This window comes from Panthera uncia, chromosome C2 (assembly GCF_023721935.1).
Source record: "Panthera uncia isolate 11264 chromosome C2, Puncia_PCG_1.0, whole genome shotgun sequence".
Classification (NCBI taxonomy): Eukaryota; Metazoa; Chordata; class Mammalia; order Carnivora; family Felidae; genus Panthera; species Panthera uncia.
In genome coordinates, this window is record NC_064810.1 from 59,476,303 (window position 1) to 59,495,380 (window position 19,078).

The following is a 19,078-nucleotide window of genomic DNA, read 5'->3' on the forward strand; positions in this document are numbered from 1 at the left end:
CTTTTAGGGGGTTGTTTTCAGCATCATCATGAGGAGATTTAACTGTGTGTTTCCCATTAATTTTATCAAACACACGCAAGAAATAAGAGAGAGGAAAGATCTTTGAAGACGTAGAGTTCTCTAGAATCTTTAGAAACCGAGGACAGTGGTTATATAGCTTGGCTCTTCGGGGGACAGTCTCCGTTTCCAGTATTCTGTCTAGTGAATGCACCTGTGCCCTGACAGGTCTGGAAAATATTGGCCAAGTCATTATTGCTCCAAAATATAGGCGCAAGTTGTTCTGAAAAGCTACACTTTAAATTTGATTTATCTTACACAGAAATCTCCCTGAAATGTAACGTTAGAGTTAACTGGCTATTCCATCTTGACTGCGCTGAGCTGCAGACTGGCTTTGTCTGGTACGGAGGTTGAGTAGGTGGTGGACAGCACAACAGAGTCAAATGGTCCTGTTCAAATCCGGGCACCAACGCTCGGCACGGCTCTCGGACGAATCTCCAAATGCCTCTGAGGTATACAGTCCTACTTACCTCACTGTGCTAGTGTTGACATAAATACATATGAAATCACTTTGCGGACCACCAAGGGTGGTATGGGAATACTCTCATGGTATTCTTATTGCAAGACTATCCTTTCCCCCGACCCCCAATTAAATGGTTCCATACGCATTTTTGAACTCTGGGGTCAATTTAAAAAATAGTTTTCTCTTTCTTTGTTCTCAGCCTGTTGGCGGAAACCCTTCTTTCTCCTGTTTACTGCTTTGGTTTGCTGTTGGCTTAGAAACCGAATGTTCAAGCCTGTTAAAAAGATTAAGGTAAGCAAAAATACTGTTACTAAATGTAATACTACTACTACTAAATGTAGTAACATCCACGGACCTGTGACATCTCTTTGGATGAACAGACCCTTGTTTTTGTTGGTGCTGTTTGTTCTCAGCTCTGCTCTTGACAGGTGAGATGAAATGCATTAGGGTGTTTCCGTCTGCCCCACCTCATTACTGATTGCCTAATGGAGGCACCCACCTCGGAGAAAAAAGTCCTTCTATGTACTCTTCCATAACCCAGCCCAAGGCCCCAAGCCTTTGAAACTCTCTAGTGTAACTGTTCAATATCTGGATTATGTATCGGGGTAGAAAATCTATTTCTTAAAATTGAGTTAACTTCCAATTAAAATATGTGCCTTGACTGTGTTTCCGTTTTCCCCATTATGAAACAGAAGAGGTTTGAGGTGTCATAGTAATAATGGCAATGAAAACAATCACCATGTATTCAGTGCTTAATATGTGTCAGGCTCAGTGTTAGTGCTTTATGTTCATGATCTGTTTTACAAAACTTGATCTCATCAGAAGCCTTTTCTCATTGTGTTTGTAAGTGTAAAAGGATATGTTTTGAAGCACAGGACAGTGAGGAATGGCTGCTTCATTGGAATCACTCTACCAATTTCTTAACAATGTCATTGGTCTTTGAACCCTTTTTTCCTTAAGTTATTCACAAATGTTTTGGCCTAGCTCCCTCTCCTCTCGACTCTTCTCTGATTTCTTTCCCTACATTCTCACTGATGGGACAGGATAGGTCCATAGGATCATAGGGTTAGAAGAGAAGAAGTTCACTTCTGGACAAATGGGGGACTTTAGGGAAGCCTCATTCCTAAAAGAAGACTTCAGTCTGTGCATGGTGTTTATGTAGGTACATTCTTTTGAAATGAGAGATTCCCAAAGAGAGACAGCCGTGTGTGTTATTTTTAGTTGGAACACTTCTGTCAGCTGTAAACATGCTTGAACTCAAGCTGGTCTTTGCCATCCTTGTGCTTTGAGTATGTACACTTTCTAGAGGCTACGATAGGCTGGCCAACCATCTTTTAAAACATATCCACCTATCACCTTTAATGGGAAGCTTGCTTTCTTAAGTTCCAGATGGTATTGTGGCTACTGAAACTTTATGTTTAAAATGCTCCTGCTATTTGAAACTTTCACCTTCTTACAGTGTGTTTTTCCTCTAGGCAAGGTCACTCATGAAGGCTTTTTGCTTTCACAACCTTCTAATCTGACTATAAATTGATTCTTCACAATTGTTATCTTTCCCTCCATAGCATACATCTGTATGTTGTTTGTATGCATGTAGTGTTGGTTCAGCTGTTAATTATCTGTGTGACCCTGGGCTTTCTAAATCTCCCTGGGTTCGTTTCCCCTTCTGAAAGCAAGGAGCTGGACCAAGCACTTGCCATGGCCCTTTGCAGATTTAGTGGCCTTCTGCCCACCCTGACCCACAACCCCTGAGGACTCTAGTCCAGGCCTTGTCAGCACATGACCTGAGGGCAACCTGCTTCAATCACTCACTGCATTAGCAGTCCCACATTTTAAATAGGACAAAGTATTCTGTTCCCTTCCCAGCCACAGAAAATGGTATGATAGTTAATGAGGAAAAATGTTTGTAAAGCACTTGGGAGCTCCTTAAAGGAAAGCGCTCTCTATAATTATTAAGGTGCTGTGTTGGTAGAGCATAGGTATTTCAAGAACTGTCGTACTAAATTGGGCATATTTTCAGATTAATCAGGTGTCCAGAACTTTCATTTATATATGTGTGAATTTGAGACACTATCACTCAGTAGAAATGTTAATATTTTTCTTTCTTGTTATTTTTCTGTCTGTTGCATATAGGGACCCCGAAAGGGCTTTCAACATTATACATGAAATGGATGTGGTCTGCTAATTGTTGCTTTCAGTGTGGAGAAAATGGCTCTTCAGGACTGAGACTATAGTCAGGAATGGCAAGCCCAATCATTGTGTTAGAAAGAGACACAACATCCAAAGCAGACACTAGAATTATAACATAAGGGAGAAGCTCATATAAGCCCCTTCACTTTAAAATGTTCCATTTTGGGCTATACCGATGTGGGAGTCAGATATGAATTCCATTTCCTTGGCTGAGTGACTTGGGTATGTTACTTAACCTCTATAAGCCTCAGTTTCCTTATCTGTAACTTGAGAGTAATACAATAAGACCTGTCTTGTGAAGGTATTTTGAAAACTAAAGAGATAAAGCACTTAGCACAGAGTATGTGATCATTTTAAGAAAAAAAAAAAAAAAGTCAACTGTTCTTTTTAGTGGAAAGAAACTGATGATAAATGAAACCAACTGAGAAATAGTTTGCATTGCATGGGGAAGCCAACTCAGGATAAGAAAAATTTTTTTTCTGATAATCAATAAAGCAAGTGATTATACTGCAGCTATGTAATTCAGAGTTAAGGGTATAGTCCGCTCTCAGTTACATATGCTAATGACAGAAGCAGTATCATGAATAAAATGTCAGCAGACAGCGCTGACAGAGGGTTTCTGAGCAAGCGACAGCTGAGTTCTGGAGGCCAAGAAACTACATGCAAGTGGAGAAACCAAAGGGGCGGCAGTGTCCTTTACAATTCCAACAGTGTGGGGGGAGCGGTGAGCGTATATACTCCTCCAGTTTTTGATGTCTGTTCTCTAAAGAGCCTCTTTTAAACTCCTTCTCATGGACCAGCACCGATGCTCTACCATGAATGACAAGTGAGGGAAGAAAGAAAAAAAAAAAAAAGAAAAGAAAGGAAGAGAGATACTGTTAGGTTAGTAGATACAGAGGGTCTGCCCAAAGTTTAAGTAAAAGATATCCTACTGGGCTGAGACACCCCAATTCTGAATAGTGACTTCTGTACTGGGGGCTCAGCAAGAACCCATTTATTCTGCTGATTCTTTCTCACTCTAACCAGGCTTCTCCAGGCTTGCAGAAAGCACAGTGAATGCTATTACCGGGATGTTTTCAGAGGCACTGTTCCCACCTGTCTCTACCATACTCTTGGCATCTCCATCATCTACTTTAACACGACACCCTCTTTTTTAGGTGAGTATGGTGAGGGGTCAGAAAACCAAAACTGGGAGCTTGGCGAGAGGGTAGGTAGCAGGGAAGGAAAAGGAGAGTAGGGGTCAGGGAAAGTGGTCACTTGCAAGGAAGGAGTCCTGGAATACAGAACATCAAGGTCAGAACAGAAAGTGGGAAAGGTTCAGTGGCAAGAATGGAAGGGTGCTCAGAGTCACAAAGAGCTTTCATTGGCTGGAAAGTCTGCTCTCCACCAGAGAAGTCTAGCTGAAGGAAGGCCTACACACCTGAGATATGGTTGGTGTCCTTTGTCTCCACTTCTGAGGGTGCGATCCTGGTACCAGCTTGGACTGTGAGGCTGACTGGGGGGGGGACTGTTTACTGGGGACACATTGCATTCAGAGAACATCTGTGGCTTCAGTGACAGGTAACATATTTTGGTGTTGGCAGAATTTTGAAGATCTCAGGGAACTTCATCCATGTTATTTAACTTTTCCTACAACTTTATGAGCAGGTAGATACTAACATCCCCAGAAGATGGTATTTCCATTAGAGAGGTAATGTCCTGAGGGTCACCCAACAAGTCAGTAACAGATGAGAGGATGATTTCAGCCTAGCCAGATTATCACTGCCTCCTCCTGTTAACGATTTCCTGCCCTCTGGATTATGCTGCAAAATGTATATTACTGTAACATATATCTTCTTTTTTAAATAAGTTTATTTTGAGAGAGAGAGAGAATGAGTGGGGGAGAGGCAGAGAGAGAGAAAGAGAGAATCCTAAGCATGCTCCATACTGTCAGCACGTAGCTGGATTTGGGGCTTGAACTCACGAACCATGAGATCATGACCTGAGCCCAAATCGAGTTGGATACTTAACCAACTGAGCCACCCAGGCGCCCCTAACATATGTTCTTAAATGGCTTTGGTAATTTTATGGTGTTTGTGGTTAAGTGCTTTCACAGAAATTATGCTATTTGATTCTTAGAGCAACCATGTAAAGCAAGTATTATTAAGATCCATATATTTTGTGGCAAAAAAACCTAAGGCTCAGATTGATGGCAGAACTTCTATAAGGTGAAGTTTACCACTCTCAGAGAGTGGTAAAACCAAGGCTTTCTTATTTCAAATCTTATACTTGTTCATTTCTTCACTGGCTTGATATAATTAATAGCCCAAATTCTGTGTGAGGATTATCACATTATTACCTTGATCTCAGCATTTTTACACTATTTCTGACATGTTATGTTACTAAATTCCTATATCCATTTACATCAAATTCTTGGCAGAAATAGCTGAGCTTCTCAAAGTAACAAACAAAATTATCATATATGCAGAGGACACTAACAGACTAAAAACGGTCACCAATAAATGGGCTGTTGATAGTATGATTCAGAAAAAGCCCAAACATCTACCATTTGTTAGTGAAGAAAACACAAGTAGAAATGCAGATACAATAAATTCTTCAGAAAATAAAAAAAGAAAAAGAAGGAAAGAAAAAGAAATTTAAGTCTTGCTAGAAAAATAATGCATTTATGTATAAGTCCCTTGAATTAAATTCTCTGGGAAAACATGCCCACATTTCTGAACATTCATTCACTTACTCACTCAAAAAGTATTTGTTAAGCTGCTACATATGCTAGCTTGTATTCATATATAGAATTTAAAGCAAAGAGTCCTAAGATTGGGTCTTAAAAGAAAGTTCCACCTGGATAGTATTGCGAGATAAAATACATGACACCCAGTGAAATCTGACTTTCAGAAAAGAAATGAATAATATTTTAGTCTAAGTATGTCACAAATACTGCATGGGACATACTTATGCTAAAAATACACTTGTTGTTTATCCAAAATTCAAATTTAACTGGACATCCTGTATTTGTGTTTGCTAAATTTGGCAAACCTATACCTGCTGGTAAACAAATACTTCAAATGCCATCCTGGTCATTCAGTTCATTCACTGATCAAACATTTATTGAATGTTTATTATGTGTAAGGTATTATGCTGGGTATATTGAAGTATAAGGTATAGATAAAGATAAATATCTTTATCTATCTATCTATGTACCCACCTACCTACCTATCAACCATTTCTGGCTCACAGAGTTCACATTATAATAGGAATGTGCAGACACAACCCCATAATAATAATACAAGTCAGTATTTTAAGTGCCAGGAGGCGTACATCTGCCATGGTCCTTGTGCAGTTTGAGAGCCTTAGCTCACCTCTCATACATGAGATATTTGCCTCCGTAATATAATTTAGCCACTATAAAAATCAAGCTGTTATTTTCAACTGGTTTAGTTGTTGCAAATGCATAGGTTCTTATGAGTGGAATTTTAGGGAACAATGCTACGTAACAAAAGCAACCTGATGTCATCCTCGTCATCACCCAGCCTTCTAGGGAAATGATTCCTAGCTTAATGTGAATCAGGGCTCACTGAAACACAGATTACTGGGCTCCATCACAGTGTTTGTGATTCAGGTCTGGATGAGCCTGAGATTATGTATGCTGCTGCTATGGGGATCACACTGTGAGAACCACTGCTATTGGGTTATTTTTGCATTTTCCCTATTGCTTGACTTCCATATGCACACTGACACCAAGTCTTATCCTTCTGTGTCCTCTGTCCTTGCCTTCCTATTCTTTTGACTTTTGTTTTGTCTCTTGAGGGGAGGGGACATAGAAGAGCCCTGCTTTGCTCCATGACAGGACGGTTTGTGTTTTTGGTTTTTTTCTCTGACTCTCTTATTTTCAAATACCTCCTTAACTCTTGGTTTCCTTTCTCACAACTTTTATGAGGCTGTAGTAAAGTGAACTGGAGAAACTCTGAGGAGAAACTCTGAGGAGAAACTCTGTGGTTTGTTTGGGAGTGGATAGAATGGTTAGGTGAGGGGTTTTCTTTTACTCTTAAAAAAAAATCATTAAAGAATGAAAAAAAAAATGCTGATGTTATGAAGGAAGTTCAGGGTAAATCCAAGGAGCACCACATTGCTTCAGCATTTGAATTCCATAGAGGATGGAAACCTGTTAAGAGCTGTGAGACAGAGCAAAGAATCTCAGTGTCTCTTGGGTGGAGGGGGCTAAGATAATAATGATGATGGGTTTTGTTTTTTTTTTAAACATTAGCTAGTACTTTACCTTCTATGACAAGCTCTTAAATGTAGCATACCTTTACAGCTACTCAAAAGACAAGAAAATTATTATTTCCATTATAAACTCAAAGAATCTGAGGGTTATAAAATTAAGTGACTTGCTTATGGCCACACAGACAATTAAAGGAACCCAAACTGAACCCAAATAATATAATTCTAGTATAACTGTCTTTCACTTATGTCCCACTCTAAATTTAGTGGTTCCCTGGTTCCCTGGTTCCCTAAGGGAACCTGGTTCCCTGGTTCCCTAAGGTAGAGCTTAGCTCCAAAGTCAATACAATGGACTACTGATTTGTTTCAAACACTTCCCTTCAATGAATATGTGGATCATTAACACAGAGCCCCACAGAATTTTATTTGGAATCCCGATTTCAGAATAGATTCTCTGCAGTTGTCCAAAATAAGTACTATTTACATTAAACCTTTGAGTAACTGAAATGCAAAGCCAAGTACCCTGCATAATAGCTGTGATGCAGAGATCTCAAATATCTTTCCTTTTAATTCTATCAAGCTGCTCTTTCTCAGTAAGATTCTTTTACATTAGATTGTAGAGATTATACAAGATTATATTAGATTATACAGATTATATTAGATTATATAAGAATACTGAAACCATCCATACTTTTCCAAGTATTCCTAGTACTTTCTAGAATCTTTTTAGAGCAACATTTGGACTTTTTTGCTCTGGATTTTTATCATTTCCACCGGGCTCCTGTGAAGCTGGGAGGCCCCCCTTTTTTTTTTTTTATGTTTTCCCAAGAAACTGGAGAGAACTTTGTTTTGAAATGGAGGGCGCAGTGAATCCAGGTCCTGAATTACTTCCATATGTTCAGGCTGTCATGCCTTTTGAAAAATCTAGACCAATTGTTCTTTGACTTTGTTAGGTTATGGATTTGTTCCGTTAGACAAAGGTCTTGATAGACAGATGGCCCTTCCAAACTGCCACTGACAAATAATTCAGGGTGAATGGGAAGAATTTTGCTTCTTTTGAATGAGGTGCTCAAGCGATATCTGTGTATTATTAATTGTTCCCAGACGTAGCCATGTCATACACACCAATACAAAACCTTCATAACTTACTGAGGACCTTCATAGTTTACTAGGTTATCTAAAGGCTAAAGGTTTGAGAATAATTTAGATTTAGATTTATGAAATGACTTTACTTGTAGGTTTTGTATCTATGATGTCTAAGTGTACAAACCCATTGCTGGTTTTCTCGTGGGCAAATCTAGTTATTTGGGTTAACCACAGAATCCTTTAGTGAATCCACTGGATAAATGTGTTTATATAGCAAAAAGACAATTTTTGATAGTGCACTGAAAATTTTATGTTCCAAGTTTAAAGTCTTATTTCAATATGTGATCTAATAGAATTTGTGAATTTTATATCTACTGGGTCTACTGGAAGGGATGCACATTGGGGGAGGGGGGGTGGTAATAGAAATGTATGGATCCAAGACAAGCAAACTAAACTTTGGCTAAGGATACACTTCCACAAATGGTCTCTTTTTCCTCCTTAATCTTTAATTTGATGATTTATGTGACAACTATTCAGGAAAAGAAAGGGAAAAAATTTTGAGAGCACTTTTGTAAGCCATAAAGTGCCACATAAATAAAAATATTACTGCTTGATCCATTTACCAAATAATGATGATACCCATACCACATGGAAAACTACCCCTGATTGATCTCAGGTGATTAATGAATTCACATTTACCCCAGATAAACATAGTGACTTACCTACCTGATTCCTGCTAAATTCAGTAGTGAGTTACCATGTTTATTTGGAAGTGTGAAAATTGTCATCTTTAAGAACAACTGATTCACATAAAGGCACATGCATAGATTTACATAATGTCTTGCCTTAAGCTGACGGTTAAGAAGGCAAAGTTCATTGTAAGTAACGTTCGGTTTTAGTTGTTCACTTCCATGTTGGGTACCTTATCTCAGTGTTTGTTTTCCTTCCCTTCTATTTCCTAACTTAAGTTTATGTGCCTTATGTCCTATCCCCTAGATGCCTGCTAGCTTATCTGAGAAACAAAGTTGCTTTGAGGAACTAATTTATTTTCATGTATTATAATTCTAGTATATAATTTTTTCTGGCAACTTTTTTGGTTTTTAACAGGGTGTTCTGGAACCAGAGGTATACCAGAAGAGTGACTCTTGTGATAAGAATTTCAAATATGGTGATCACCATTGGGGTAGGCATTTTCAGGTACAAGAGAATCTATGTGACATCATATCACATATGTGGTCACTTAATATGGAGGAGCATCTGTGGAATTCTCACTTCTGTGTCTGTTCTGTTACAGAGCTGGAAAAGGGCAGCTGGGCTGGGCAAAGCGCTGGGAGGGCAGGAGATCTTAGCTCTAGAATCACAGAATCCAGGGATGAAACACCATCTCACCCAATTACTCACCTAATGATTGGGTCCCCCCCTACAACATCCCTTTGAAATGATCATCCATTCTCTCCTTGAACACCTCTAATTATAGAAACTCAGTCCCTTTGGGGGCTGCCTATCCCATCTTAGAGAAGCTCAGACCATTAACAACCCTTTTCTTTTATTTAGTTGAAAGAATCTCCTTTATAACTTCCAATCATTGGTCCAGTTCTACCTTTTGGAGCCAAACAGAATAAGCTTAATGTCTCTTTCCTCCCAACCATTTAAATAAAGCTAGCAATACTAATGTTAGCTCCCATTTATAGAGTGCTGATTATGGGCCGGGAATTGTTTTAAGAGCTTCACGTATTAATTCATTTAATCCTGAAAATAACACTATAAGAAAGATGTATTACTATTATTCTGTTTATATAGACAAGGAAACAAGTATAGAAAGATTAAGCAACTTTCCCAAAGTGACAACGTTTAGTAGTGCCTAAGTCTAATTTCAAACCCAGGCAATGTGGGTCCAGAGTTCCAGCTTAACTACTACATTATGCTGCCCTTGAAGCTCAGATACTTGGATGTGGCTTCTATGATGCCCTGAGTCTTTCCTGCAGGTTGAACAGCCCTAGGACCTTCAACTATGATATGCCATGGCTTTGCCTTCCTTCGTCATCCTAATTATACTCCTCTGAATGGGCCCATCAGTTTATTGTCCTTTTAAAAGGTAGTGCCCAGACTAATCTGTGGTCTCTAGGTGTTGAAAATAGAGAATAAGCAGTAGAAAATAGAGTGAGTCTATCACTTCTCTTCATTTCAGGGACCACAAATGCAGCATAAGCTTGCATCAGCCTTGTGGTCTCTTCAAACTGATGATTCATACAGAACTTACTACAGACTAAATCTTTCATTCCTATTCTGCGTATATGACTTTAGTCATATATGACTTTAGCCTATGACCACCGCACTGCTGTAGAAGGAGTGTTCACAGTAAAATGAAGTGACTAGAGTATATAATTTCCAAGGACTTTTCCAGTTCTAAACACCTAGGATCAAACAATGTATTTCAAATTCCAATGCATTTAAAGGATATTGTGCCTGCAAATTCTTCATCAGACTTTTTTCCCATTTGCCCTTCTACATAAAGGGTTTCTGTGATTTTGTATTTTGGTGGCACGATGCTTCATTCCTATGACGGGGGCACCCTTGGGGCTTCTAGAAGATGGGTCCTTCTAATCTGAAAGATGACTCCAAGACTTGCCTTCCACTGCTGTCCTGCCCCTCCCTTCCTACAGCCCCCCTGACACCCACAGCCCACTTCCAGGTCTCCAGGAGAGCCTACACTCACCTGTGTGTACGAACATGTGCTTGACGTAGTTCTGTTTGGCGGTGAAAGTCTTGTTGCAGAGAGTGCACTCATAAGGCTTTTTTTCGCCCTGCCCACTGGCTGTGCTGTGGCCTGCGGATGGGGCCAGGGGCTGTGGCGCTGGCAGCTGTGCAGTAAAGGTCGACAGGCCGGGCTGGGACACTGTCACAAACTGGGTCTGCTGGCCTGCCAGGGGCTGTGGCAGGCTGAAGAGGAAAGGCTTGGGGCCACTGCCCGCGGGCTGGGTAGTGAAGAGGGCCGGCAGGTAGGTGTTGCCGGCTGTGCCAATGACCTGTGTGTTGCTGGTCAAGGTCAGAGGCATCCTCAAGTTGCTGGTGAGGGTTTCTGTCTGGCGTAAGTAGAGCTGGGTACTTGGCAATGGCTGCCCAATGGATGTGTTGACCGAAGGCTGCTGCAGGACGCTCTTGTCGGAGCTGTTGCTGACAGTGATGACCGTGTTGTCCATCTCTACCTCGTTGCTTCTCTCCGGGGAGGAGGCACCTGTTTCTAGCTGGTGCGGCTGCGGGCCGCCCTCGGCAGGAGCTTCCGTGGCCTGTTCGGCTTGGGCAGGTTCGGCCTGGCCATCCCGCGCTGCCCCTGGCCCGAACTGCTGCTCCACAGAGTCAGGCTCGGTGCCTATGGAGGAACTGACGCCCGAGTCGAAGCTCTCGCCCTTGGGCTCACTCTCGGTGCCTTCCGCCTGGTCGGTGTCTTCCGTGCACTCCTCGGATTCGTTGCGCTCCAGGATCTGCACCCTTTGTTGCCCATAGTAGTCGTAATCGTCCTCCATCTCCTGTTTAATGTGGATGTTGCCCACCAGGGTCTGGATGCGCACCGGCCGGGGCTGCTTGCGGCAGTGCGTGGTCTCGGGGGTGGTGGACAGGTAGCGCTCCATCTGCTGCGAGCGCTCATGGATGCGCGTGATCCAGCTGGGGTCTTCCATGTGGTGGTCACGGGGCAGGCCGAGTGCAGTCTCGTGGTGGCTGACCACCGCACCGCTGTAGAAGGAGCGCTCACCGCTGCCGTTCTGCATGGAGCATGCGTAGAGTGCCGAGTAGATCCTGTCCACGCTGTGCTGCGGGTGGCTCTGCAGGTAGCCCGACTCAGTGTCGCTGCTCTGGCCCGATGTGCCTGACTCGGGAGTGCCCCGTGGCGTGTCCTGGCCGGAGTCCTGGATCCCCGGAAACACATCGCCCACGTTCTGCGACACGATGCGCGTGCACTCATCGATGACTGTTTTGATCTGCAGGATGCTGGCGGCCGTGAGGATCTGTAGGGCTTCCGACTGCGAGACGCGCAGCACGCCGCTGTACATGAAGTCAATGAGCTTTTGCACCGACTGCACCGACACCACGGATGGGATCTCGATGTCGCTGTAGCCCAACAGCAGCTTGTCCTGGAAGAAGGGGCTGCCGGCTGCCAGCACGCAGCGGTGTGCGCGCAGCATGCTCCCGTGGATGCGCACCGTCACGTCACAGAAGTGGCCACGGTTGCGCTGCTCGTTGAGGGTCTCGAGCACGGAATTGCTGAAGTTGTGAAGGTTGATGCTGTGAATGCGCTCGGTCATCCCCTTGCAACTGATGTCACCTGCACGGTGGGTGGCAAGACAGACACAAGACAGGGCGTGTGGGTCAGGGCTAACTGACTTCATTCCTAACACCCATGTCTTAGGTGGGTAATGCCCATGGCTCCTGGAAACAGCCCCAACCCCCCACCTTGCAGACACAAGCAGGCTCTGTGGCGAGTTGGACATGCTTTGCACAGCAGGCTGAGGTATGATGGCCTACGGGAACAATGCCTTTCTTCCATTTGGCCCCAACAATGCCCCAGCTATTTTGGGTACTGAATCCCTGTCAATGCCCTAGAGCTTCAGCCAGGGTTGTCGAAGTAAAGCAGCCAAATAAACAGATGGGTCATTTGCCTGCTCTTACTACAACTTCAGCAAATAAGACCTGAAAAACAAATGGGAGATTGGTTCTCATGGAACTGTCTACTTCCACTTTAGACAGGTCTAAGACGAGGTCCTTCAGGAAAGCTTACATTTTTCCCAGTTTTTCAAGGTTCTTGATTTTATTCATAGACAGCAATAATATTCATTGTTAAAAAATAAACTCCCTTCCTACTCATTTATATGTATATTTCCAAACCCACACCATGTATGCAAAAACTCTTGGAAAATTCAATCCAGACTAAGACATCCACCAAACAGCTGCTGCCATGTTTTCCAGTTGAGGGACAGGTGATGGAATGCAATCTGCTGGTTGAAGGGGCGCTCACCCACTGTTTTCCGTATGTACACATTCTTCTTGTCATCTCTGACAACCTGCTTGAGAACTTTCTAACTTGGTTGCATGTGATATGGATGGTTTCCTGAATTTCCTGAAACTTAATGTAGAAGGAGTGTTAAAAAGGTCAGAGATGGCAGCACTGACCTGGCAGACCGTAGTATACTAGGTGCTCATATTTAGTGTCCAAACTGGGCACTTCTGAGAGTGCAAGGGAGCACTCTTAATAATTAGGTGAGGACAGCAGGAGTAAAGCAAGAATGGGATGTGTGATCACCCAAGCCAATAGAGTGCTGTATGCACTTGCTACAGCTCCCCGTGGGAAGGCAATAGTGTACTATGGGGAGGCTGTGGATAGCCTGACCCATTGCTTATTCCCCACGTTCTGCAGACAAGGGATAATGTCGGTAACATCTGGATCACAGATTGAGAAATAAAATGGATGGCTGTAACACTAAGTCTTAGGGCTTTCCTATTTTTCTACCTCACTTCTCAAATGGTTCCAAAGAATCCTTTTCTCTGAGCCATCCTTCATTTCTATTCCTTATTCTTGCCTTCATAACTGAACAATCAGCTTGAGAGGCCAAGTGAGTAGGCTTTTACCACCCAGGTGGCTCAAGCATGGATTGTTGGCCTGTGACCCAGATCTCTGTGTCTTGTGAGAAGTAACCCCCAGAGGTAATGACCTGCAGATGGGAGGAATGCCCACCTCCTTTGGTTCTTTCTCGTCCACCTTAGGAGAGAGGACCGACCGGTTCAGGAAAGTCTGAGCTCAGCCAGCTCTACCTTGCTTCACTCGATCTCCTCCTCATGCTATTTGAGCTCAGTTGGTGTGACCACATCCTTTTACATACTCATTTATTTCCTTTGTTTCCATCTTTATATTTTGTCAGCCTCACATATATCCAGTTAACTTAATAAATGCCTAGAGGCTCTATGTTCACTTTCAGTGATATGATTTGCATTGGTTTTTACGTAAGAGAATTCCTTCTTGTTCTGGCTTCCATTTGGTCTATTATGTGCCTAAAATATTGTATTGGGCTACAGTTTCTATTTTTTTCACTGTTGTAACACAAATGGTCTTTGCCAGATTCAAGAATCATGGTGAACCCTCTATGACCGTGCTAATACAAAATAGAGCCCTAGGGGAAGGCCCTAATAACCCAGGAAGAAATGTTCAGGAAATCAGTCAGCAGACCAAATTCTAAGACCTTGCTGAGTCCTCCATGCACATAGAGCATGATAACGACAAGAGCATTTATTTTTTAAAAGCTTACCACTTATTACCATATCATTTCACTGAATCGTCACAGCAACCCCTATCACATAGGTAATATTATTATCCTCATTTTTCAAATGGGAAAACTGAGGCCAGAGAAATCAAGAAAATCACTCAAGGCCACTTAGGCAATTGGTGAAAGAGTGGCATTTGAACCCAGGTGGTCTGGCCCTAGAATTCACATTCTTATCTGTTTCATTGCATTTGCATGCTTTGCCCCAAATGAAGTCTGGCCCTTAGGTATCCATGGGTCCACTGTAAAGCTGCATGAAAAGGTTTGTCCAATATGTCCTTCAGTTACTTCTATATCTACCCATAAATTAGCACGGTGTTCATGTTTCTAGGCCTTGGGACTTCAACATGGTTTCAGTAATCTAACTTAAAGACATCTTTAAGTTGCACTAAAATGTAGTAAGACTACACTAAAATGTAGTAAGGCTTTTCTTTGTTTTAATATATTTTTTAAACGTTTATTTTTGAGAGAGGGGGCAGGGAGAGGGGACAGAGGATCTCAAGCGGGCTCCGTGCTGACAGCAGCGAGATCCACAAGGTCCTGGCCTGATCCGAAGTCAGATGCTCAAGTGACTGAGCCACCCAGGTGCCCCAAAATGTAGAGTTTTCTACATATAATTTTACTATCACTAAGGTCTTTTTTATTTAAGTTAACAGTGAGCACTAAAACTGGCCGAGTCTCTGATAAAATCACCATCTCTAAGTAGGATGGATTTATTAGATAACTTTTTTCCACACAGGTGAAAATACTCTTTTTTTTTTAACGTCTATTTATTTTTGAGACAGGGAGAGACAGAGCATGAACGGGGGAGGGTCAGAGATAGAGGGAGACACAGAATCTGAAACAGGCTCCAGGCTCTGAGCTGTCAGCACAGAGCCCAACGCAGGGCTCAAACTCACGGACCGCGAGATCATGACCTGAGCCGAAGTCGGACACTTAACCAACTGAGCCACCCAGGCGCCCCAGGTGAAAATACTCTTTAAACACACATTTGCTCATAGCACCAGTCACAGACATATCACTAGATTTGCCATTTATGATGAAGAGGTGTCTTCCTTCTGATTAATTCTGGAAAGAAACTCTACCACAAGTATCATAATAATTAATATCATGTAGCATTTCACAATGGACAAAACTCTTTCACATATAATATCTTAGTATTTTCTTAAAACCATCCTATATGTTTTCAGGACAAGTCCTATTACTACTATTTGATGTAAAATAAGTTGAGGCTATCAAAGTGTTTAAATGACTTAGCCTAGGTTTTACACAGCTGGTAAGAGGCAGGGTTAGGATTAGAACCCACACCCTTGATGTTCTTCCCACTGCATACCACTGGATCTCTGAAGAATGAAAACTGGATCGCCTAAAGATCTAAGGCCACCCTAATTCTCAGGACATAGAAGAAAAGATAAAAACACTGAGAGTGATGATGAAGGTTGCTTTACAGAGGGAAATGGTCAACACCAAAAGCTGTCATCACACTGCACACATTCACACACACAATCTCATGAGAAAAATTCAAACTGCTTGCTTGAGTGAACTGGTCGAGTCTATCCAAACAATCAGGTAACCCTATGGAGATAATCACAAAAAACCCATTACATGATCTGAATTATGGTTTCTGCAGTAATGTCAACCAACTTCGTTAAAGACCACAGAGACAAACTCCAACCTGCACACATGTACAACCTGACCTGACGAGCCTAGTTGGATTTTTATAGACACAAATTTTAAACATCTCCCTGAGTGCACTGGTCCCACACTGCAGTAAGCAGCCATGAAAGGCTGAATGGGCTTTGCTGATACGGGTACAGATGCTATGGGGGACCCTGCCTCTCCATTCAAGCGCGCCTGGTTCCTCCCGCACACAATGCTGAAGCAATTCTTTCCCAGGCTTTCTTTTATATTTAACACTAATACAGTGGGAAAAAGTTTCTGCCACAGCAAGGCAATGTCCAGGCTTTTGTGAAGCAGGCCTTTTCATCCAATGGGCATTAATGTATAGATTCCAACGGAATAAATCTGAAATAGTCTACTGTAGAAGATTTGTTCCCCATTGAAAACAAATCTTGATTAGATGGTTATTCAGGGACTGTATAGGAAGGAATGGTGTGAAAATGCTAACTCCATTCTTTCCTAGATTGGCACTGAATAGGCATTTGGGCTATTCAAAAACAAAACAAAACAAAACAAAACAAAAAACCACCAACCACCCTCTTAACTCTACAAAACCATGCAACTTTCCAAAGATTATGTATATTTGGGGACGCCACCTCACCCCAAAAATACCCCACGATGGTGTGAACATAGAACTGCGGGGGGGTAAAATGAAGAGTTGATAAAAATGGTTCTCTATGTGTTTAAAAATAATAACCGACCTCCTTTCCACTAGAGTAAAAATATAGAGTCAGCCTGAGATGGCATTCACTAGAAACACACAAGGCATCCTACCACAGAAAGTGGTCATGTATTCTGAATGACTGTGTTCTGTGAGCGAGCACAATACGGATGGGGCTGAAGCGGGGCGAGCACCGAAGGGAAAATCGGCTTGTGGTGAAAGAGGTGATGGAGGGCCTGGCTCTGCCTTGTAGGAACCCGGCTCCTGACTGTCTCTTAAACTGCGGGTGTTCGGGGACAGGACTTAGCATGAGAATAAAAAGCTGCTTGTGCACAAGGGAAAATGAACAAGAAAGGAAACAGCAGGCAATACAGTCTCCTTTAATTAGGTGTGAAATCCAGTCCTTTCTCAGCCCTGGATATATAAAATCAGACCAGTGCAAGGGTGAGGTGCTAGAGAGGGAGATGGGAATTTGAAGTCTCTGTGATTTGGGAGGAAACACCAGCTCTCAAATTAAAACCAAGATGAATTTCGGTCAAGTCAACACGTCTAAGTCAAATGGCAGGGCCGAAAAGCCCTTGAGCTTTCAATCTGGGCCAGCAGGCGCACATGAGGTAAGTGGGTCAGCTCACAAAATAGGGCTAGGGTGGCCAGGCCTCCACAGCCCAGGCTTTTATATCACACTCTTTGCCACCTTGCACCTTGATACTTTTACTGTGTTGAAGTTTCTCTTTCGTATATCAGGTGATTAGTGGTGATCGTAAGCTACCGTGTGTTGGTGCTACTTACCAAGTTGGTCATACTAGGAAAGACCCACTCTTCTCCTGAGAAAACAGGGATGCATGTGGTCACTCAGGTCCCTTCCTCCCCAAATCTACATCTGTTGCCCCTGCCAGGGCCAAGACCTCGGATATTTGAGTTCACGTATGTGCCGGGGTGGGGAGGAGCTGCTGAGCCTGAGGAGGGCAGAGGTTGCTTCCTCACGGGCTTCACCATCCAAAGCAGATGGCCCAACACATTCTTTCTATCTCAGGGGCATCTTCACAATCTTTGTGAGACAGGGAAACTGAAGGACTCCGTAAAAATCTGCTTTTTGTTCCCTTTCCCACTTCTATTCTGCTAGGACCTGCATCCCTGCCCTACACATGCCTTAATGTATGTCCTCCTTTGTAAGGGACAAGGAGTTCATGATCTCTTTGGAGTCTTCCAGCACAGCAGATAACATCTAAGGACTGACCAGGCGAGGTCATCATGTGCATATTCCAGACCCCTGGCGCTAGACATCTCGACGCCAACACCCCCTGGCTCCAGGGAGTAAGTGACTTATGATGGACACCTGGACTCTGTCCTTGTTCTGACCAGTTCCTGGATGACTGAGAGGACATGTGCACCAGACCACAATCATCAATAAAAAATCCCCAGGCCCCAAGTGAAGATGAGACTCCCTCCTTTCCTTTCCGAGTCTCCCACACACTCTGTCTGTACCTGCACTCTCTTTCTACCTTCAATAAACTCTGCTTTCACCTCCTCCTGGCTCGCGTTTGATTTCTATCCTGCACGCAGCCAGGAACCCTCTTGGCTGGTCCTGTGGGATGGCCTCTGGGTCGTGGGACCCAGCCCGTCAACATCATTTGGAGGGTGGCTGGGAGCACTGGAGAAATCACTTACCACTGGCTCCATACACCTAGCATATCCTAGCTGTCATTGCCCCTGGATGTCGAGACCGTGGGAGGGTCATTAGCATATGGGAAAGAGAGCTGCACTGCCTTATGCACCCACTCCTGGGTGTAAAGGGAGTGCTTTGGTTTGTCTCCCGGTGAGAGTTGTCCTCTACCTTCCTGATTGTCTAAGCCCAAGGTATAGGAACCATTAGAGGATGTTCTCTTTTTCTCTCTCTCTTTTTTTTTATTTTTTTATTTTTTACCGTTGGTAACAGAATTGTTCTCTTAAAGCATTAAAAATTTGTTCAACTTTCAGAAATTAGATTTTCAAACTATTTTCAGGAATATACCACCTATGAATGTTGGGAACAGTCTGTATTTACTTTTGTGGTCACCACTTCTTATTTTAGCTGGACAGAGATAGTCAACTTACTAACTTGCCTGAAGTGTTTACAACACCATTCTACTTATGATCTCAGTACCATAGTTGGATATGTCTTTCATATTCCTTGAACTCTCATTCATACACGTAAGGAACTTTCATTCCTTCCGAAGCACAGTTTAAGTATTGAAAGGTCTTTAGGAAGTGTATGTGTGGGCTTTAGGGGTATCCACATATTATCATGAATGGGCATGTTTCTACTTTCTTAGGGATAAGGTCAATGTCTTTCATTAGAATCTCAAAGAGGTCTGTATTCCCCCCAAATTAAGACCCATGAATCGAGAATCAAGTATCTCTCCTCAGGCTGCT

At 42.8% G+C, this 19,078-nt stretch overlaps 1 protein-coding gene and 1 long non-coding RNA gene across 49 annotated transcripts in view; one reads left to right on the forward strand and one right to left on the reverse strand.

Annotated features, from left to right (window-relative positions):
- The window catches only part of ZBTB20 (zinc finger and BTB domain containing 20), a 769,297-nt gene that overhangs the window by 4,743 nt on the left and 745,476 nt on the right, over window positions 1-19,078 (reverse strand). For all 48 annotated transcript variants that reach the window (XM_049629359.1, XM_049629402.1, XM_049629403.1 and 45 more), the window contains one exon: window positions 10,731-12,335. In XM_049629359.1, coding sequence (XP_049485316.1) covers window positions 10,731-12,335 — 1,605 coding nt within the window. The remainder of the gene's footprint in view (window positions 1-10,730; window positions 12,336-19,078) is intronic.
- Window positions 12,343-18,193, forward strand: LOC125921771 (uncharacterized). The gene is made up of 2 exons (XR_007457491.1): window positions 12,343-12,521; window positions 17,790-18,193. It is a non-coding gene; the product is annotated as an uncharacterized LOC125921771 (long non-coding RNA).